The sequence below is a fragment of the Peromyscus eremicus genome, chromosome 3 (genome assembly GCF_949786415.1).
Source record: "Peromyscus eremicus chromosome 3, PerEre_H2_v1, whole genome shotgun sequence".
NCBI classification, from domain to species: domain Eukaryota; kingdom Metazoa; phylum Chordata; class Mammalia; order Rodentia; family Cricetidae; genus Peromyscus; species Peromyscus eremicus.
Genome location: NC_081418.1, coordinates 73,530,438 through 73,554,099, shown reverse-complemented (window position 1 = coordinate 73,554,099; position 23,662 = coordinate 73,530,438). Strand labels below are relative to the sequence as shown.

The 23,662-nt window shown below is 39.6% G+C and overlaps 1 protein-coding gene across 1 annotated transcript in view; it reads right to left on the bottom strand.

The window, feature by feature from the left end:
* Window positions 1-2,296: 2,296 nt before the first annotated feature.
* The window catches only part of LOC131907001 (broad substrate specificity ATP-binding cassette transporter ABCG2-like), a 55,888-nt gene continuing 34,522 nt past the window's right edge, over window positions 2,297-23,662 (bottom strand). Inside the window, 11 exon segments of the mRNA XM_059257897.1 lie at window positions 2,297-2,497; window positions 4,317-4,408; window positions 5,383-5,472; window positions 8,549-8,703; window positions 9,771-9,878; window positions 9,881-9,894; window positions 10,823-10,912; window positions 15,165-15,247; window positions 17,380-17,630; window positions 20,026-20,130; window positions 22,215-22,366. Of these exon segments, the coding sequence (XP_059113880.1) occupies window positions 2,350-2,497; window positions 4,317-4,408; window positions 5,383-5,472; window positions 8,549-8,703; window positions 9,771-9,878; window positions 9,881-9,894; window positions 10,823-10,912; window positions 15,165-15,247; window positions 17,380-17,630; window positions 20,026-20,130; window positions 22,215-22,366 (1,288 nt within the window). The 3' untranslated portion in view covers window positions 2,297-2,349.

The following is a 23,662-nucleotide window of genomic DNA, read 5'->3' as shown; positions in this document are numbered from 1 at the left end:
ACTGACAGGGGTAGGGCAATATGACAAGGGTGGTAAAAACATGCAGAGGAAAATGGAGCCCATTTAACAAACAACATCTTATTCATCTGAAGAAGAGTAAGATCAGATCCATACCTTCATCTTGCACAAAAATCAACTCAAAGTGGATCAAAGACTTCAATTCAAAACCCCGAACTCTGAAACTCCTAGGGACATTAAGAAATACTCTTTAAGATCTTGGGGTAGGCAAGACCTTTCTGAGTACAACTCCAGGAGCACAGTAACCGGCCCCAAGAATTAATGGATAGGTCTACATGAAATTTAAAGTTTCTGCACAACAAAAGAAACTATCATCACTAAACACCCCACAGACTGCTAGAAGATCTTTACCAGCTATGCTTCAAACAAGGGGCTAATGGCTTGAATTTACAAAGAACTGCAAAAATTAACACCAAGGAAACAAAACTGACATTCAACAAATGGACTGATGAAAAGAGAAGACAGTTCTCAACATAAGAAACACAAGTGGCCAATAAACATATTTTAAAAGTGTTATCCAACACTCCTAGGCATTAGGGAAAAATAAATTAAAACTATTCTGAGATACCATTCACCCTAGTCAGAATGGCTATAATCAATAGATCAGACAATAAATGTTGGAGGAGATGTGGGGAAAGAGGAGCCCTTATTCACTGTTGGTGGGAATGAAAATTAATCCAGCCATTATGCAAATCAGCTTCGAAGTTCCTCACAATATTACAAATAGAACTACCATATGACACAACTATACCATTCCTGGGCATATAGCGAAAGAACTCCATAGCCTGCCACAGAGGTATTTACACATCAATGTTTGTTGTTGTCCTACTCACAATGGCAAGGTAATGGAACTGGCCTAAATGTCTATCAGCAAATGAATGCATAATGAAATTGTTACTTATATACAATATGATACATTCAGCTGCTATGAAAACAAAATCATGAAATTAGCAAGAATATCGATGGACCTAGAAAGAATAGTATTAAGCAAGGCAATCGAAACTCAGAAAGAGAAACTCTGCATGTTTTCCCTCACACATGGACCCTAGCCTATAATGTATTCATGTATGTAAACAGGTCTAAGTATGACTAAAGTTCAAAATATTCAAGGAACCAGGAGAGGGTAATATCAGGTGATAAGGAAGGGAGGAGTATAGGCAAAAAGACAAATTAAAGTGGATATAAATCTAACTTCTTTCTAGTTTCAATTATGTAAGTTTTTTAATGATGGAGTTATAATTTCAGCTTTCTGTGTACTGAAGCAGAAACAAGTATTTTTGTATTCTAAAAGAATTCAACATTTATTATCATCATAACACAGTAACTGGTAAAGTTGTACTTTGTTTTTAATTACATTGACCAACGGTAATTGGCCATGACTAGTCACTGAATATATTTGTCACACTGACACACTTACAAAGGTAACTTTTAAAAAAATTCTCTGAGACTTGGATGTCAGACCCTGCTGCTGAAGACACCGCGCACTGTGGACACAGGACTTGGGGGTACCCAGCTGGAGCAGACCTAGAAGCCTCCTCCCTGAGAACTGTCTCTCACAGTATCTCAAAGTTTTGCCAAGGGAGGATTTAAGACCCACTTAATAGGTGGCAATTCACGCGTGGTACTATGATCCTAGCAACTACCTGTTGCTGGTGAGGTCATGGGCCCTAGAGAGGGATCCACTACTGCCACATTCTTAAACCAGTGTAATTCCCAGATTCATTCTAAACTTCTGTCCTTATACCCAAAGAAAAGTGCAGCTCTCACCCCTCATAAAAGAAGCATCATTTTGCTGCAGAAGGAGACTATGCTATAAAGCCCCAACTGGACAAAATGCAGAGAATAACTGACTGGGGAGTACACACCCCTAATTGATACACCTACAACACAACCCCTGCGTCAAATGATAAGGGGGACATTGTGGAAGAGAGAGAAGGAAGATTGTAAGAGCCAGAGGACCATGACGTCCGCTATGAGATAGTGCCTTCTATATACGACATGGAAGTTGAACCCTTGAAATCTCAACAATAGGGTTGCCTAAACAAGACCGGCATAACAACACCAGTTGACACGGTCATGGATAGGGAAAATCTTCCTAGGCCTCACTCCTACATGAAGAACTACAGGCAATTAATGGCTGCTAAGAGATGGACAGTCAGCTTTCTCCAGGGATGAGCCCTCAATGGGTGGTCAACTCTAAATACACAGACATGTGAGCAACACTAAATGGACTCAGCAGGTTATATTTGTGTGTGTAAAAGAACACTGCATACAACAATCAAAGTGCCCACATTTAATAGGAATACATTTAATAGTATGGTAAAGGGGAATTTAAGAATACTTTTTAAGTAATAACAACTTTAGGTAGGCAATTGTGAGGAAGATAATAATCATACAAGCCAGAGCCACATGATTCTTCCACAGTCCCCAAGGTGACAGATCGATGCCCTGACTTTTCAAGTACTCGTCACCAGTACATCTGAAATTTAAATATACAAAATTGATTAAGTTCATTCCTAGCATCTGTCAAATATTAATCAATATATCTACTATTCCTTTATTACAGAAACCCATTGGTTAGCCAAATCGATGACAGGAAAGTTGAGCCTTTGAAATTTCAACAATATGGTTGCCTAAACAAGACTTGCATAATGACAACACCAGTTGACACTGTCATGGATAGGGAAAATCTTACAAGGCCCCCCTCCTACATGAAGAACTATAGGCATTTAATAGATGCTAAGGAAAGCCTTCTCCAGGCTTACAATTTACTAGATTCTAGGCTAAGCAACTTGCACCTAATTAAGTTAATCCTTAAGACAATCCAAAAAGAGTTTAACTATTAAGTACTTTAACAAATTTGGCCAAGTTAACACAGTCTTACTATTAACTGAGTTTCTTGACTCATCAGATTCATTAATTTTAAATCTATGACGCTGCTGTCTACAAAGGGCAGAAACGCTTATCAAGCACCTTTTCGTTTACTCATTACTAAAGGCGAAGACCTCAGCTGTAGGTATGCCGGGTTCAGCCCTTCCCCTGCAGTTTCCTCCGCCACAAAGTGAGGGAAGCAGGTCAGAAAGCTCCATCTGGCAAAAGGGAGCAACGACTTTCAGCCCGGTCACGTCTGTCAGCTTTCACCTGCAGACCCTCAGCTAAAGGACACAGGCCTTAGATAGCAAGTAGAGCAGGGCAGGATGGAGTGGCCCTAGCGTGAATCCACCCGATGTAACCACGATTATTGTGGCTGCTTTTCCTGTGCATGGTGGGGTTCAGCAGCTTCCAAAATAGCCATTCCTTTTTGCTTTAAGAGCAGTTTTCCCCTTCCTTTTATGAGGATGAGCCTTATGTGAGCACGAAGCCTGCCATGGCCCCTCCTTCTGTGGTACTGCTTTTCCTGTCCGCTCCCTCCTGGCCAGCAGGCTGGCAGGGACTTTGTGTTAGAAAGATGCCACACCCAGATCAAACCAAAATTCAATGGGCAGGCAAAGAAAAGCTCTGTAGGGGAAACCCCTGTTTTGAAAGTTGTCTGTCAACAACCCAAAATAGAAAATCATCCTATCACTTACTAGCAACTATTTTTACGACTGAACATTCAGGAGGGATTTGGGAGACCAGCATTCTGTTCTTTCATTAATCTTTATATCAAAAATCAGACCATTAATAATTATCATAAAAGTATTAACATTTTAAAATAAGGTCATCTAATTTATTAGAACCTGAATTCTATTTTAATTCTTGAAAAAGTGCATCCTCTTATAGGGAGAATTTCAATTTGGTTTAAATGAGCACACACACACACACACTGGCAGCCTTGAGTTCCATGATGTTCCCAAAGGCAGTGGGGCAGAAAGTGACATCAGGGTCAGAGTAATCAGTGACTCCCTTCTTGCTCTCACTGTCCGAGTGCCCACTACTGTCTTCCGTTCTGGGCTCTGGGTTATAATCCATCCCAGTTCAGAGACCACACGTCCCTCCTAAACTATCAAAGCAGCCTATTTGTAACCCCAAAGTTCTGAAAAGTAAGAATTCAAACCTAATCAAAAAAATAACAGGGAACTTTTAAAACATCTCAATCAATACACAGGGAGCATTTTTTCACATTAAATATGGCTTTGACTGTGACAGGTTATAGGAGCTGTTCAACATGGTCACATGAAGTAGTGTACAAGGGCTCCCTTTACAGACTGGAAAATTAAGGCTTAAAGTTTGACTCATCCTACCTCTAAGCCAAGCAGCTGTTTTACAGCACATCACAGTAAGACACAAAAATAGTGTGACACTGAACACAAACTTACATTGCAAAGCTGTTATTATTACAGGTGTCGCTGACATTTGCATTGAGTTCTGGACAGAACTCTTGTCCCAAGAATTCATTATACTGCAAAGCCTAGAATACACATAAGATCGAGCAATATCAATAGTGTTAAATTCCAAAATGTTTCCAAGGAATTATCACAATCATATGCTTAAATTTAATCTTTATTGTTATTTCTGAAAGTATGCCAAGCTGCATATGCACCATCTTTCTTTCCTTCTTTCTTTCTTTCTTTCTTTCTTTCTTTCTTTCTTTCTTTCTTTCTTTCTTTTTTCTTTCTTTCCTTTTCTTTCTTTCTTTCTCTTTCTTTCTTTCTTTCTTTCTTTCTTTCTTTCTTTCTTTCTTTCTTTCTTTCTTTCTTTCTTTCTCTCTTCTCTCTTTTTTAAACACCAAAACAGGCAATCAAGAAACTTAAGGTTGGGATGTAACTTCCAATTGGCCAAGAGGGAAGACTCATGACTACCCCAGAGCACCCTCATCCCAATTTTATAACCTATAAAATCTATAATTAAAATGATATAATGCTCAATGAATATTGTTGATTTGTAGTAACAATCTTTTCTGGTTTTCATAAAAAAATAATAATTATGGAAATCAGAAACTTCATTATACTGAATTAAGACAAAGCTGTTTTCTTTGTATTTGATTAGTTGCTAGAGCCTATATGGTTGTTGAGTATTACAATCTATTTCTCTTCAGATTTCAGTTTCAATATAAACTATGTACTACAGTCCCCTATCCTCTCATTTACGTCCTTACTGAATAGAAACAATATTTTCATCCAATTAGTCAACACTTCTCCTTTATGTGATTTCTCCCCAATCTTCATGTCCCTCCAATAATGGGGTGACTATGGAAAACCCCAGATGACTCTTTGACCCTCCAATAACAAAGACTAATAGGAAATTATTAGCTACTGTTTCTGGAAGGAAACTGGATGGGGCAGGTTCACACTTGTGGCTAAGGATATGACAAGGTTAGGCTTTATTGCACCATTCCTAGCTTGGGAATCCAGACAGTCACAATGACAAGCAAGGATAACTTACTGTGTAGCCATATCGAGGAATGCTGAAGTACTGAAGCCAGGACAACCAAGGCTCAATGGTTGTGAGATTCACCAAAAGACCAGAAAAAATCTGTAAGATGCAAAACCTGTAAGTTAGAACCAGTCCAGTGATTTCATAGCTTTAGGTAAGACCTCCTATGAGGCCTTGTATGCAGACAAGTGTGATGGTGCATGCCTGTAATCAAACCTAGGGAGGCTGAGACAGAGGGATCACAAGTTCAAAGCCAGCCTGGGATATCTGGCACGATTATCTCAAAAACAAAAACAAAACAACCAACCCCCCTCCCCACACAAATAACCTGCATCTGCTAAACATCACTGCTAAGGCCAAAGTGGTATGAAAACTGCAGTTATAATATCTCCTAATAGTCTTGCTTAACATGTGAGTACTTCTGCAGTGGTTATTTATGGTATTAAGGGGAGGATAATACACCTATAATTAGTATTATATATTCAAGTTATTTGATGATCCTCAATGGTTTAGAATGTCTTCAACTTTCTGTATAACCGCAATGGAAGATTAAGAAACAGAATCATCCCTTGGTCTCTCATGGGTATAGGTTGGGTCCAGACTTCCAACATGTAAACTAAATTCTGCAGATGCACAATTCTCTTATTTTTAAGATGACACAGTACTTTAATATAACCTACACATGGCTTGTATGATTTTTTTAAAAGATTTATTCATTTTTATTTTATGTGTGTGAGTGTTTTGTCTGTATGTAAGTGCATTGCATGCATGCCTGATACCCACGGAAGCCAGAGAAGGTGTCAGAACCCCTGGGACTGGAATTGGAATTAGTGACAGCTATAAGCCACTAGATGAGTCCTGGACATCAAACCTAGATCTTCAGAAAGAGCAGCCAGTGCTCTTAACTGCTAAACCATTTCTCCAGCCCAGCCTTTATACTCAAAATAGACACATCACAGATGTTCAAAGATTATCTGCAGAGTGATTAAAATGCCTAATACAACACACATCTAAATAAACAGTTGGTATACTCTATTATTTATGAATAAATGAATGAATGGATGAAACAGTATCCCTATGTAGTCCCGGCTGGTCTAGAATTTCCTATGTAGATGAGGTTGGCCTCAAACTCAGAGTAATCCTTTTGGCTCTGCCTCCTAAATGTTAGGATTATAGATATATGCTGCCATTATTATTGGATTATACTGTTCTTTAAGGAATAGTGACATGGGGAAATAGTGACATGTATACACAAGACAAGCATACATTTTTTTCCTCAGTTGAATCTTTTGATATGGATATGGATGCAGTCTGTTCTGTGATTCTAATTATGCCACCTATATGCATTCCTCCCAATAATCCTGGAAAAACAGAACACACTAGAATAATCCAGAACAAGCATGTTGCTGTACATCCAGACAAGATTTGTTACTGACAACAGTTTATGTTCTATAGTCATGACTTTAGAAACAATTTTAGGTTCAGAATGCAGGTATAAAATAATCTCCAAATTAGAACAGATAAGAGCATGATACGGTGATGTACAGTAGAAAACATAAGTAATACCTCCATATAAGCTTACCTATGGGGCTAGAGAGGGCTCAGTAGTCAAGAGCAATTACTGCTCCAGCAGAGGACTGAGTTTGGTTCTCAGCACCCATATCAGATGGCTCACAACCACAACTACCCTAGCTCCAGAATATCTGGCACTGTCTTCCGGCATTTGAGGTCACTGCACTAGTGTATATACTCCATACAGATGCACATAAACGCACATAATTTAAGAATCAAAATAAATAAATAGAAAAAAAGATTGCCCCCAGAGCAGAACCACAGTAGAGATGCCAGGAATTGACTATTCAAGATTAAAAATAGGCAAAATGAGGTTCTCATGGAATGTGTTCTGCCATACTAAGAGTGTTGGGATATGACAACAATGATAGTGCTGTTGGGTTGTGTGTGCATGTTTAGAACTGTGATAACGAGTACTGATTGTATGACATACCATCTGGGTGAATACAGATTGATGACTAGCTTTAAAGTCCTATTTATAAACACGTAGCAAGACTTTAGCTAATGGCAGCTCACGGAAAGACAGCCTCCTCTAGTGAAGAGGACCCTGTGTCAGTGTGCTAGCTGTTCCTATTTAATGATGTAGGAGAAAGACATGGGAGCTGGTCCTTTTATCACTTGAGAGCAAAATTGAGACATATACAGTATTAGGAGTGAGGAATCATTAAACTAGAAATGTGAAATAAGAAGGTATCTACTGAAGGTAGGTGGACTTTGAAAGTCTCTAGCTTTTTCTTCTTAAAGACATGGTCTCAGGCAGCCCAGGCTGCCCTCAAACTTACTATGTAGCTAAAGATAACTTCAATTTCCTGATCCCTCTCCCTCTAAGATATTCCAGGGACTGAGATTGAGATTATGAACATACACTACCTACACTACCATGCTGGCTTTTTTTCATTTTTTGAAACTATTTTTAAAACACTTAATAGTCAAAACATAAGAGGGACCAAAGATAGACTCCTTGGTACACAGTTACACTTCCCACGAGCTTCACTTTCCCTTTTTCAGGAATTCAACCCAATCATTTCTGGTTACTAATTGGTAGACAAAATGAAGGATATGCTGTCATTTTTCAAAGAGTCAATGACAATGTCTGTTTTCAATGTTCTATTTACCAAAGTTGTCTAACATCAGCAAGAAGTATTTTTTCCATTTCTGTGACTTTTTTTCCCCCAATTTCCATTATACCAGAGTTTACTGAATAACAATGAACTCACAAGATGCAGTGGGTTCAATGTCACCAATTTAGAGACAGGGTCTCACTGTGTACCTCAGGCTTGGCTTGAACGCATAGCCGTACTCCTAAGTGCCAGATTACAGACATACACCATTACACCCGGCTAAAAATCATCTTTCAAAAGCTTATCAGTGAGGAAGTGTTAGCGAAGTCACAGCAACATTAAGTAGCAATACAAGGGACTTGATAGAGGTTAGGTGGAAAGCCATTACTTTTCCTCATAGTCACTTTATTTGAGCACCTGGATTTCTCAAAGTGTCACAGTCCTAATGGAAAGAATCCCCAAAGCAGATTTCTGCAACAGACAAATATTCAGAGAAAACAAAGCAAGAATTGTCTTCTCAGAGGAGCACTGTCTATACTCACCATCATAAATACAAAAGAGATTGTCATGAGGAGTGTTGCCACGGATACCACGCTTTGACCTGCAGCTATGGCTAGTGCCATGGAACTGGCTGTGTAAGCGACCATTATAAGGGTGAACATCATGATGAAAAAAGCCCCCACCTCTTTCTTCAATCCTTGGAAAGAAAAGAAGTAATCAGTGCAGTATCCTGTGTATTTGGTGTGTGTGTGTGGTGCAAATACACTGTAGAGATTTAATCAGAATAGATGAGAAAAGGTCACCCATTATCCAACCACTGTGGGTCACCAACTTCATTGTTTTATTCTGTGTAACTGCATCAACCAACACAATTTCCTTTTCCCTGCTTATTTTAAGAGCACTATTTCAGATAACGGGTGTATTTCTATACATGTAACAATAATAATTCTGAGCTCCTTAAATGGACAGCTACAGGAAACACTGGCCCCAATACAACTGCCCTCCCCCCACCACAGGAAGCTCACCAACAGAAAACATGCATTTGCTCAGACATCCCCACATCTCTCAGTGTTTGCTCTAATTGCACCAGTGAAGAAACTTGGTTCACAATTACATGACCTCAGGATGGTTTAAAATACAAAGGAGGGGAGGGTTCTTCTATCACCTATGTCTCCCTAGACATTAAAAATAGGACTAATTTCTCAAAGTACTTTATAAACTATGAGGTATATATATATATATATATATATATGGCTATGTATATGTCAAATCGATACTCTGTAAATCGATTTGAAACAGTGGCAAAAAATGGATCATGCATCTAAGGGTCTAGATACCATGTCATATTCTTTATGATAAACTTCATATAGAAAATGAAAGTTTTAAGCTCTATCAGTGGTTCTCACACTATAGTGCTTTGTAAAAATAGAATTACTAGCATGTATGCATGTAGTATATATTTCGTATATCAGTGAAAATTATGGAAATTTTGACTGCAGCGATCTTAAGGTCAAATCCTGAGCATGATGTAAAAATAAATCTGTTTATATCTGTCAGTGACTTATTTTTTTAGTAAATAAATAACCCCCACAAACTCAACATGGTTTTCTTATTCAAGAATATGCATCAGAGTATGTGTAGTTATTAAATTTTTCTGTCTCTTTATATAGACACATAGAAAAAGGTAAATAAAAATATACACAGAGAAATTAGCTTCACTTCACACCCCAGACTAAAGGCATTTTCATTTGGCCTGTTACTTACCTAACATGAAGTATAATATACAAGTGAATAAAACGCTTGGCAAAAACCTCATGGGTAGTAGATCAGATATCAGCTTTCCAAAGAAGTAGGAAGACACTCTGTAATATCACTGATATACTCATGTCTATAAAACACAGAGCATAGACTCCAGATTAGTCTCGAGGTATGGAACAGAAGATGGGGTACCTGCTGTACTACTAGAGTGGGAAGAAGGCACTCATCCCACATGTTCCAGGCTGACCCCATGCCTTCTGCCATCTTAGGTGGCACCCTTCCTGGGCTATCAGCTCCAGGAAGCTCTTACACTGTGACCCTCTCTCAACACAGCACTTCCTCTGGCTGTTGTGAACTCTGGCATCAGAGTATGAACCTCACAACCTTAGAGCCCTTCCAGCTACCAAATCTAATCCCTCCTCTTCCTGACATCTTTCTCTAGTTACTCCAAACTCTTCCACCCGTGTCCTTGTTCCTTTGCTCTCTGTTGATTCACTTTGTTGGTAAATAAAGGTGGGCAAATCTCTCCAACCTTTGAAAACCATGGGAGAAACACCAGCCAGCTCCCCGCTGTGAAGCTGTCTCTGGCTCTTTCCATGCTCCACCCACCAAGGCTGGTACTTGCTCTTCCTTTGCCATCTTGATCTTATCACTTCTAGCTGCTGAACCACCTAATTGTTCTGAAGGTCCTCAAACTTCCTTTGCTGGAGTTACCAGCCTGTGATTAATCAAAACAAGAAACTTTCAGCCCCGTGGATGGTGCTTTCTCTCACAGCACTGGGATTTCCAAACCTCAACCCAAACTTGAAAATCTCCGTTCTCTGGCTAGCAGGCACCTCATGCTCTTAATTTTCCATCCTTCCCATGACTGACTTTTCTTAATACTGTAACCCTATGCATTTTCAAAAATTCACATTGCATAACATGAATATATGTGTGCAATGTATATTTCCCATTTAAAGAAATAAATAAAAGATACTGATAACATCAGGATGGTATTTTGACCCAATTTTGGATTTGACCAGTTTGACACACAGCTGAAACAGTGGCCTACTCACATGAAGAGTTTCTTCTCCACTACGAAGAGCTCAACAGCTGACACACTGCTGAAACACTGGTTGGTGGTCAGGAAAAAGAGTACCCCAGCTCTGCCAGGACAGAATGGGAGCGGAAAGTACCACAGTCAACTTGTGTACTTAGGTTAGCAGTCTACAAATGATATACCATAACACCTTTCCTTTCTTTCTTTCTTTCTTTCTTTCTTTCTTTCTTTCTTTCTTTCTTTCTTTCTTTCTTTCTTTCTTTCTTTTTAAATAAAACTGTTCTAGTTAACAGAAAGAGGGGATCTAGGGAGATGGCTCAGTAGGTATAGGTGGCGACACAAGTTCAATCCCCAGGACTGATCCCCACAAGTGCACCAATGCTCATACATTCGTACGCACACATACACACAGAGAAAGAATGACACACACACACACCTGCCCCCGCAACTGGGTCTCACTCCTGCGGCTGTGTCTCTACAGTGGTGGTTATTGACTCCAGTGACTCCATGTTAAAGCGAATACTGAAATTCTTGGTCTTAAGATTGTTGTGAACTGAGTTGTGTTGTTCCCATAAAATTCCTGTTGAAGCAATGACCTCCTATTATGCTGGTATTGGGAAACAGATCCTTTCAGGCATGTCCAGCTGCTCCCTGCATGCAGCAGAAGATGGCTACCAGTGCAGCCTGTACTGGTTAGTTTACTGTCAACTTGATACAACCTAGAATCGCCCAGGAAGAGTCTTAGTGAGGAATTAGCTACATCAGTTAGCCTCTGAGCATGCTTGGGGTGGGGGTGGGGGTTGTACTGACTGTTAACTGAAGTGGAAACCTCACCCTGAATGTGGGCAGCACCCCATTTCATGTAATGAGCTCTGGCATGTTTAAGAAAAGAGAATACGCTGGGTGGTGGTGGCACACGCCTTTAATCCCAGCACTCGGAGGCAGAGGCAGGCGGATCTCTGTGAGTTCGAGGCCAGCCTGGGCTACAGAGTGAGTTCTAGGAAAGGTGCAAAGCAACATAGAGAAACCCTGTCTCGAAAAACCAAAGAGAGAGAGAGAGAGAGAGAGAGAGAGAGAGAGAGAGAGAGAGAGAGAGAGAGAGAGAGAGAGAGAATGCTAGCTGAGTTGAGCAGGTGAGGACCCGTGTTCTTATTTGTGGTGGTCCACAGAAGCTCTCTAGTAAGGCCTTACTCAAGGTCAGAAAGTCTGAGCTTGCTTTACCCAGCAGGGCTGCATAATAGGATGATTTGGCCAAAGGTGTGGTTATCAGGTGTTTTGAAGGGTCTACACTTGTCTGTACACTGTGCTTTGACCTTGAAAGGGGGAGGTCTTTTGCCTCTCCCCTTGCTAGTGTATAAAAAGCTCATTAGAAATAAACTCGAGACGACTGGGTATTGACCCAGGACCCTCCCAAAACTATCCTGTGTCTCTGTCTTTCTGGTCATCTCTTCGTTGTTGTCGACTCCATCTATATTCCTATCTAATACTTTCTCATTCCTCTCTCCTCCCCACAAGAACCCTTCAACAGGTCAGATATGGCCTCTGACATTTTGGCTGTGCTCTTGGCTGTGGATGTGATTCTTTAAGTTCTTGCCTTGACTTCCCAAAATAATGGGAGTTTAACCTAGAACTGAAATAAACTTTTCTTGTCTAAGTTGCTTTTTGGTCAGGGTATTTTATCAAAGCAATAAAAAAACATGAAACTAGGATACAGCCCACCATAAAATTGTAAATTTACTTAAAAGTGGGAACTGAACTCACAGTCCTAAAAGAACAAGTGCTCTTTAACGTCTGAGCCATTGTTTTAGCCTCAACTACTTCCCCAAATACTACACAATGTACAAAGTCCACAGTCTTTAGTTTTTACATATATACTGTGTTAGCTCAAGAAACAGCACCCACAGAAACCATCAATTGCTAGTAATTTTAGAAACAATCTTGTTATCTCAACCTTCAAGGAAGGTAAAATCAATGATATGACTCTGAAAATAGCTCACTAGAATAATACTGATTCTATACAGAAGAAAACTCATTTGACCTCAATGATAGACTTTTAGATGGGTTCTTTAAAAAAGAAGCAGCCTTTTCCAGACATGAAATGAACTCAACAGTCCTTGACAGTAAAATAGGAATAATACCACCTACCCATACTGGCCTCTGGATGGTGACCTGAGGTCATGGATGCCAAACACTGAGTTCAATATCTATAGCAAGCAGTGGTTCTCAATACGTGAATCATGACATGGATTATGACTCTATTACTGAGCATATATACTTATAGCATGACCAGCAATTAAAATACCTCAGTGTAAAGCTGGCTTTAGTAGCATGTACTTTTAGAAGCAGTTACTTGGGAGGCTGAGGCAAGGAGATCAATAACTTTAGTTGAGGAGATCAAGCCAGCCTGGGAAAAATGGTAAGACCCGCATCTCACCCACCCGCAAAAAAGTCATTATGAAAACAAAATTTTCAAAAATGTGCTGGAGAGATATCCCAGCGATTATGAGCACTTGCTACTCTTCCAGAGGACCTGAGTTTGATTCCCAGCACCCACTGACTGCTCACAAACATCTGTAATTCCAGTTTTAAGCAATTTGACACCTTCTTCTGGCATCCTCAGGCACCAGGTAAAAACTATGATGCACAGACACACATACAGTCAAAAACCCCAAACACAACCAAATCTTTAAAAAAAAATTTCAAGGACACAATTATGACTGAATCTATACAATATCACAGCAAAAAGTTAACATGAGCTGAATCCTACGCATGCAACTTTCAAGTCAAATAAATCAAATCCTATACAGGGATGTTGTCTCACAAGCAATAGACAAAAACAAACAATACCGAAATCAAAAGACTGCACACATTAACAGATACTATCAATACACAGAGAAAATATCCTACAGAATTAGAGAAAATACTTATAAAACATTTATCTGATAAGGAAAAAATTGCCCAGAAAAATAAAGGATTTTTAAAACCCAACAACAAATTTAAAAAATAGACAAAGGACTATTGTCTATTAAGTATTTCTTAACTATCAAATTGATCTTTATTATTAAAAAGTAACCACTCATGATGTGGAAAAACTGAAACACCTGTGTGCTAAAACCAAGAATGTATAATGGTATAGCTGTTATGGAAGACAAATTGGACATTTCCTCAAAAAATCATCACAATTTAGTAATTCTACTGGTAAGGTTTTTGAAAGAACTGAACGCAGGGATGCAAAAGATATGGAATATTCCTTTACTCTGTGTGAACACATATCACTGTGATTGGTTTAATAAAGAAGCTGACTGGCCAATAACTGTACAGGTAGAGGTTAGGCAGGACTTACAGACAAAAAGACAGCTTGAAGAAGAAGGGGAGGAGTCTCGAGAGTGGCAAGGAGATAAAGAGGAAACAGGAGATGAACTTGCCATACTGTGAAAAGGTACCAAGCCAGATGACAGAGTGTAGATGAGAAATATGGGTTAATTTAAGTTGTAAGAGTTAGCTAGTAACAAGCCTGAGCTATTGGCTGAGCATTTATAACTAATAACGAGTCTCTGTGTGGTTATTTGGGAATTGGCTGGCGGGAAAGAAAAGTCCAACTACATATACAGAGAGTAAACACACACACACACACACACACACACACACACACACACACACACACACACATCTGGACTAAATCAGCCTTACAATGGAAAGTAATTCTGATTAAGCTGCAAAATGGATGAACCATTAAGACACTGTACTAAAGGAAATAAGGCAGTCCTCAAAGGACACTCATGACACCACATGTAGCAAGCTTGTAGAGTAGTTACATTTAAAGACACAAAGTAGGATGGTGCTTCCCAGGGAGTGAGGGGAAGTGGGCACTGAGTAATTACTTTAATGGATTTAATTTAATGGATAAGGTAGAAGCATTAAGGAAAATACTTATCTGGAGTTGGATATTGTCAACCAACACAGCAGTGTGATTGTGCTTAAGGCCACTGAACTGCACATACTTAAAATTGGTTAAAAGGATATATTTAATTTTTTGCATGGTTACATCAATACAGACATCTATGTGTATGAAAAAGCCAACTCCTGCAGTTTTCAATTCACCAGTTCATTCCTTCCCACAAATAAACAATGACATTTACCCTGAACTTGTGTTAAGTTTAAGCCCTTAATCAATATTCATAAGCTTAAAGAAAGTAACAGTATTTTATCAAAATCAAGATCCAAATTTGGCTGCTTTGCCTCTGGAATGGACGACTGTACTTCGTTTATAAAATATACTTTCTAATTTCCTTTTGCTTAGAACTAGTCCATGCTAATTTCTATCCTACAGAATGGGGGGAAAATCCAAATTTGCTTACCTATTCTGGATTCCAGCTCTATCATTTGTCAGACCAAAGTAAATGGCACCAATAACAAGTGACAGTATGATTGTGACAATTACCTTTCCAAGAGAAAAATGAAAATAAAAGAATTTCCATTAGAGATTAAAATGCCTGTATATTATTTATTATTTTAAAATATATATACAAAGCCCAATCTCATAAACACTTTAGACACTTGGTTATTATAGGGCTCCTGGGAAAGTATGGGATAGAATATATTATTAGACTGCTTTCTAGAGTAAACTGAAAATCAAAGCATTTGCTGTCAGGGAACTGACAAGTCAAGAGAACAACCCCTAAGATTCCTCCCACTGCTCCAGCAGTCAGTGAAGTCACAGGTCAGACGCTGGATCCATGCATGGTCCATAGGGGAACCTGAAGAGGTTGTTTTGAGAGCAAGCTGAAGTTCAAGTTGTCCAAGAGTTCTGAACTGAAATGAACTAAACTTTTGTGCCAATGAACAAAGCTTCACACAAGGGAGTCAAGAGAAAACAGGATGCCTTTTCTTTTAATGTTAAAGATTTAAAAAAAAAAATTAACACACACACCTCCAAATTCTGACAATGGAATTTTGCATGCTAAAGAAGTAGGGGGTGAGCTGAGCTCCACCTCTGCAACCTCTGGAGAGTCTGTGCCTACATGGGAATGTAGAGCATCACTGACAGAAAACAAAACAAAACCAAAAACAAACCAAAACCCAAAAATCCAAAAAGAAAAAATGCCCTTCTTTCTGTGGGGCATCCAAGGGCTTTTGTTATCTGTCTCCTCTCTCACCGCTTCTCCATCAACCTCAGCAAGCTAGGCCTCCTGTCAACACAACACACCTGAGTTGCTTCCTCTGCATCCTCACATAGTCACCCTCCTTCACCTAATCAATCTGTGCAGACTGCTCCCAAGGAGACTGCATCAGCATCACTTTTGGAGAAAAGCATCTTTAAGGATGCTTCAAGCAGCAAGAGGTTAAAGGTTATATAACAATATTATTTATTTGGCAGATTCTATTTATTAATATATTATTCACAGGTAAATTTTAAAATGCAAGGAATGTTCAGCTAAAGAAAACGAAATATTCATTTATATATCTTGGAATTTCAAAGGTCAAAATATTCTTAGTACTTTAACAATATCAAAATAAAAAGTACAGCATGAACAGAACTAAAACTAGTTATAAGCATACATTTAATATTCTATATAGTTGCATCATAACATTCGCGTTTATGAAAAGGCCAGCTCTTCTAGTTTAAAACGTGTGTGTGTGTGTGTGTGTGTGTGTGTGTGTGTGTGTACACGTGCACATGTGCATGCATACACACTAGTGCCCATGACAGCATGTGCCCAAGGAGGCCAGAGGTGTCAACTCCTACTGGAGCTTGGGTTCCAGGTGGCTGTGATTTCCCTGATGAAGGTGCCGGGTATGAATATTAGTCCTCTGCAAGAGAAGTGTGTATGTACTCTTAACTGATGAGCTATCTCTCCAGCCTGACATAAAGTAGTTTGTGAAGGTCATTTTTGGCAAAAGCAAGGTAAAGTAGAAAAACAGAATTGTGAACTGTGAAGACTGGTTTGGAAATACCATAGGAGAGAATTACAAATCTCTTTGCTATTAAGATAGAAATTTAGGATGGGGAAAGCCTATTACCCTGGCATATTTTTATAACCCTTCTACATTTATAAGGAGGCCAAACTTATAAAATAAATTCTGACAGCTCTATCAATATGTAGTTTGCACATATATACTAAGTCTAGCATTCCAAAGTATAACTTTTAGGAGTACTCAATATTCTAAAGTATGTACTTTGCATTGTCTCTTGGCATTCAAACTTATTTAAAGCATTTACTCTTATTTAAAAAACAGATTACAAAAAAAATTCTATGCAAAGGTAGGTAAGCTGTGGCACAAATGACAAACTGCACCAACTGTCTATTTTTGGACACTCATGAACTAAGAATGACTTTCACCAAACTTCCCTACTCAGGGGAGAGAACCACGAAGAGAGTGTTGTTTACAATTTGAAATTGAAACTTCAGTATCCGTTAATTAAGATACAGTGGAAATGACAGAAAAATAGAAAGATAACTAGAAAATAAATAAAATCCTGAAGCATATATAATAGTTGCAGGAGAAGAAGAATCAGGGACCATGTTTGTCCTTGTGAATATTTCATAGCATGACTGGCATTTGTCAGGTTACCTGGGCTATAGAAGCTTGAGGATTCCCCAGCAAGTTTTTGAATGAGCGCTTGGTAATCCATCGGAGCTGATGACAGAAGGAGGTGACATAAGCGGACTCTTTGAAGGCTGATATTCCTTTCTTTTTCTGAGCCCTCGGAAGTCGATCTAATTCAGCTTTTGATTCTCTGTAGATGGAGGAGTTGGCATAAAACTCAGCTAAGTTTTCTATTATTGGCTTCTCTCTCTTGGAGGGTTCTTCAGTTTTGTTTGCTTTGGAAAAATGTGGATAAAGAAATGAAACATTAACACATAACTAATTTGACTCATTTTCTATGGTTCCATACTTCTAAATCCCTTAATTCTAATATATATATTATATAATATATATATACACACACACATACACACAATGTATATATGTATGTATGTGTGTATATATGTATGTTGGCTGGGCATATGTTAGAACATGGTTCAGGAATGAAGTCATGTAAGGAGAATTCTGAGTGCTTGTGAGAACACTCCAAGAAAACAAGACAAGTGTCTTGTGGTGGTTTGAATGAAAATGGCCCCATAGGCTCATAGGGACTGGCACTATTAGGAGGTGTGTTCTTGTTGGAATAGGTGTGGCTTTGTTGTGGGAAATGTGTCACTAGGGGCGAGCTTTGAGGTCTCGGATGCTCAAGCCAGGCCCAGTGTCTCACTGTCTCTTCCTGTTGCCTGTGGATCCAGATAAAGAACTCTAAGCTATTCTACAGCACCATATCTGCCTGTCTGTCACCATGCTTCCCACCAAGATGACAATAGACTAGACCTCTGAACCAACCAAATTAAAGCCAGACACATTAAATGCTTTCCTTTGTAAGAGTTGCTGTGGTCATGGTGTCTCTCTTCACAGCAATATAACCCTAACTAAGATGCCTTGTGACTTCAGTTTCTTCAAAACAGACTTGTTCTTGGAAAGTGTCTTTGTGCTCCTCCCAGGTATAGCAGATAGGAGTGAGTTTACTTCAGATCACTCATTATTGCTTGCTGCTATTATTCAATTAAATGTTTGAACTATCCTTTATATGCTGCTATCGAAAAACAACACATTTTGGGGAGTTTTTATTTTTATTTTTTTCCACGTGTGCTTGTCCTTGTGATTGTGTAGAGCTTGAACTCATGAGAACTTTACTCATGACTATTCTTAACCCTCAGAGTATAAACTTTCCAAGGCCCTGAATAAAGTTGGCTAGTGCCTGGGACTTTAGTTCATCTCATTTATCAGCTCCACTCTCCCAGATCCCACTGCCTCTGGAGTGGTGACAGACATGGTGGCATGTGCCTTTAACCCCAGCATTTAGCAGACACATGGATTTCTGGGAAGCTGAGGACAGTCTGGTCTACATGAGTTCAAGGACAGCTAGGGCTACATAGTAAAACACTCTCAAAATAGTAAAATTACTTATATCATTATTGATTTACACATCAGGAAAACAGCAATTATTCATCTGTGCATGGCCACATCTTAGGGATGCAGAAAACTTTTCAATCAGTTTAGACTCTAATTATTCAAATAGACATTATACTGTACAGAGTTAGAATTTTTTTTTGCCTTCTACTATGCACAAATGTATAAAGGGCCATTTCTTGGGGTTTTTATTTTTTGTTTGTTTTGAGATAGGAGATCATCATGTAGTCTTGGCTAGCCTGAAACTTGCTATGTAGACCAGGCTGGCCTTGAACTCACAGGTATCTTGTAGACCAGGCTAGCCTTGAACTCACAGGTATCTGCCTGCTTCTGCCTCTCAAGTACTGGGGGCTGGGATTAAAAGCATTGAACCACCATGTCTGGTTGGCTTATAAAATACTTGTGATGGCTAGTCTTAGTTGTCAACTTGACTACATCTGGAATTAATTAAAACCCAAGCTGAGTACACTTGTGAGTGACTTTTCTTGGTTGACTAATTTAAGGTGGGAAGACCAACCCTAAACCTGGATCTTTTAACATGGAAAGATCTACCTTAAATCTGGGTCATACCTCTTGGTGGCAGCCTACATAAAAGATATGGAAGAAGGAAGCCCTTGCTTCTTGTCTGCTTGTCCTCATTCTCACTGGCAAGTTCATATATCCTGCTGCTGAGGCATTACTTCACTGGCATTAGAGACTACTTCTTCAGGAGTCCAACATACACTGAAGACCAGCTGAGATATCTAGCCTCATGGACTGAACAACTACTGGATTGTTAGTATTTCTGTCCGTAGACAGTCATTTTTGAACTAGCTAGACCACAGCCTGTAAGCCACTCTCAATCATATATGCATACATACACATATACATACATACCCAATCTATTAGTTCTATTCCTCTAGAGAACCCTGACTAATACTATAAAAAAAAATAACCATTTTCAAGTGGAAAGTTGCTTTACAACTGACACTTTGAAGGAAAACGCTCATTTATAAATTAAATAAACACCCAAGCACTTATAGACAACAGTCTGTCTACTGACTACTTTCACATCACTGAATTAACATGAATTTAAAAGCATCTTTTTCTTTCGTTTTGAGGCATGATCTCACTATTGTAGTTCTGGTTGTCCTACAAAAGCATGTTTTAATGAGCCACACTACTCCAGTTTTATCAAATCAAGCAGACACTAATGAATCTACAAGAGTCACATACCTTCCTGGCCTTCTTCGTCTCTATTTAACACTACAGCAGAAGAATCTCCATTGATGACATCCAGGAAGAAGTCTGCAGGGTTATTGTAGGGCTCACAGTGGTAACCTAGAAAAGAAGGCAATACAAGGACACAAACCTGATGATCTTAGAAAACACAGAGGCTTGGGAGGACAGAATCTAACAAGTTCTCCCTCTTCCCACTCTTTTCCCTTCACTAATAAACCCTTTGCTCTTAAATATTTAATAAGTATTCCAATAACTCAAAAGGAATTTTGGACACTTGAGAACATCTTACATTGGTGTTGACCATAAATTATGACCTGCACAGGGCTACTGATATGCTCTGGTGCTTACAGTCTTCCTCTCAAGATGTAAATTCAGGTCAAAAAAAGAAAACATTAATTGTCCTTATACTCTCTGACTTCAGGTCCTCACAACATCACTATTGCTTCTTCAGCTAAGTGGAGAGGTTGTAATTCTCATCTGTCAGACTATTAGAGTTCCAAATAGAGCACAATTTGGGGGCAGCATTCTCAAGAGAGCATGGACAGTACAGCATGCTTTGAACTCTGACCTCAACTTTACAGTCCTCTCAAATTGCCCTGAAGTCTGTCTCAAATTCATAGACACTGAGCTCCCCACTGATTTGGGCTCAATTATTTTATTTTTTTCCTTTTAATGTGTATAGGTGTTTTCTTGAATGTATGTCTGTATACCACATGTGGGCCTGGTACCTGGAAAGCCAAGAGATGGAGGATCTCTGGGGACTGGAATTACAGACAGTTGAGAGTCATCCTGTGAGTACTGGGAATCAAACCAGGGTCCCCTGAGAGAGAAGCCAGTGCTCTTAACCAAGATATGCTCAATTATTTTAAATGACAGATTAAGTTTCTAAAATTAAGAATGATAGATAATGAATATTTAAAATTTTATTTGAAGTCATGAAGAGTCATCTATAATCATAGCTAGGTACCTCTAAAATGAAAAAGATTATATATACTGTATTTAAAAAGGAAAGGAATCACAGGGCTGAAGAGATAGCTCAGCAGTTAAGAGTACTTGTTCTGGCAGAGGACCCAGGTTTGGCCCCTAGCACTCACACAGCAGCTCAGAACCTTCTGTAACTCCAGTACTAAGGGGATCCAATGCTCTGTTCTGACCTCTCAGGGCACCAGCCCTACATGTGGTACACATATATAAGGTAGACACTAATACACACCAAAACAAATTAAAGTAAATAAATCTAAAAAAATCATGTAATTTAATCTGAAATAGAAGAAAGCAACTCAGAAATGTCAAAAATGCAGGCTCATCAAAGTGAGGTTTGAGATAAGTCACTCAGACCCACTCACAGACTAAACTGTCAACATAATGTTACTAGAAGGTGAAGTATCATTCCATGAGCCCTCAGGAAAGCACAGTAAGATCACAGGCCTGGTGAAAACTGAAAAACTGGGATCTGCCCTGTAGTCAAGGAGACAACAATCCTAGGTCTTCCCAAAACTGTTCAACTGATCAAACTGCTGTGACTCCACTGGTAACTACTGTACTCTCAGGGAAAGCCCACCATGACGGGGAAACTGGTAACTACTGCACTCTCAGGGAAAGGCCACCATGACTGGGAAACTGATAACTACTATACTCTCAAGGAAAGGCCACCATAACGGGGAAACTGGTAACTACTGCACTCTCAGGGAAAGCCCACCATGACTGGGAAACTGGTAACTACTGCACTCTCAGGGAAAGCCCACCATGACTGGGAAACTGGTAACTACTGCACTCTCAGGGAAAGGCCACCATGACTGGGAAACTGGTAACTACTGCACTCTCAGGGAAAGGCCACCATGACTGGGAAACTGGTAACTACTGCACTCTCAGGGAAAGCCTACCATGACTGGGAAACTGGTAACTACTGCACTCTCAGGGAAAGCCCACCATGACTGTGAGTCAGATGCAGCACAGGCCCTTGACACAGATACACTTAGACACAGATGTCACAAATATTCAAAGAGCACAGGAAAAGTTAAAGATCACACAAAATGAAGAAAAATACTAACATAAAATATTTTAGAATGGAGGAAGCATGGTAAGCCTACATGAAGACTAAACAACACTTCTATGGACTCTCTGCCCCAGCCACAATTCTGTGAAGCAAGGACCTACACCACATGGAAAACAACCAACCATACCTGCTGATGCAAAGTACTCCAAAGCCCCCTGGGCAGGCCCATGGAACATGAGTTTCCCTGAGGCCAACAAAGTGAGGCTGTCGAACAACTTAAAGATGGAATACCGAGGCTGATGAATGGAGAAGATGATTGTTCGACCCTGTTTAGACATCCTAAATTATAAGAAGAAAATAATGAGTCATTAAGATTCTCATTGTTACATTTATTGTTAAAATTACTTTATTCCTGCTGTTAGAACATCTGTCTCAATTTCAATTTGATTTTCTCACATATACATATTGTATCAGCTCATCTCAAGGTATCTGCTTGATGTCCAGGGAAATGAATCTTGGTGCTTTTATTAAAAACTAGGGCATCTGGGAGTATTGCAACCTTGGAGATCAGTTGTAAATAAAGTGCTTAGCATGTTTGAGGCATTGGACTTAATCCTTAGAAACAAACAAACAAAAACCCCAAACAAACAAATTCAGCCATAATTTCTTAAGGAGCCATGGCAGACAAAGTGCACCTGAATGTTTATTGACAAATGCAGACACTGAGACAGTTTTCACAGACACTGAGTCAGAATCTGTAGCTGGAAGTTTTCCTGTCCTGCCCAGTCCGCAGCTGCTCAAACCCAAATAAACACACAGAGGCTGATATTAATTAAAACTGCTTGGCCATTAGCTCAGGCTAACTACTGACTAGCTCTTACACTTAAACTCAGCCCATTTGTTATTCTATATGTTGCCATGTGTTCCATGGCTTTACCTGTGTGCCATTACATGCTGCTCCCTGGACAGCAGGCTGGCATCTCCTCACTCAGCTTTCCTCTTCCCAGAATTCTCCTTGTCTGCTTATCCCACCTATACTTCCTGCCTGGCTACTGGCCAATCAGCATTTTATTAAACCAGTATACAAAAGCATTATCCCACACCAAGAATCTCTGGGAGAATGCACACACACACACACATACACACACACACATACACACACACACACACACACACACACACACGAAAGGTAAAGAAAGGCTTTTATTAAGGTGAGGAAACACATACACAGAAGGATCCTCTGCTTAGGAATGTGGATGCCAAACCCTGGCCTCTCACTGAGAACTGGAAGTTTTAAAGGATATTTGAGGGGATTGTTCTCCCCATTGAGGGTTGGCCAGTTTGAACAGAATCAGGGAGCTAATAGGTCCACAAGTTTGGGGTAAACACATCCTGGTTTGGTCTTGAACTTGTCACAATGGTCCATAGGCAGGGCATGGGGAGGGATACAGGTAGGGGGCATTACTGGAGGGAGTGAAAGCTAGCAGGCCTTTGTCTTAAGCTGTCAGTCTTCTGTCAGGAACTCTAAGAGCCAGAAGGCAACAGGAGCTACCAGGAGGAGCAGAGCTGTGTTGAGGCCTGATCCACAAAGTGGGTCTGAGGACTAGGGATATTGGAACGAGCATATCCTCAAGG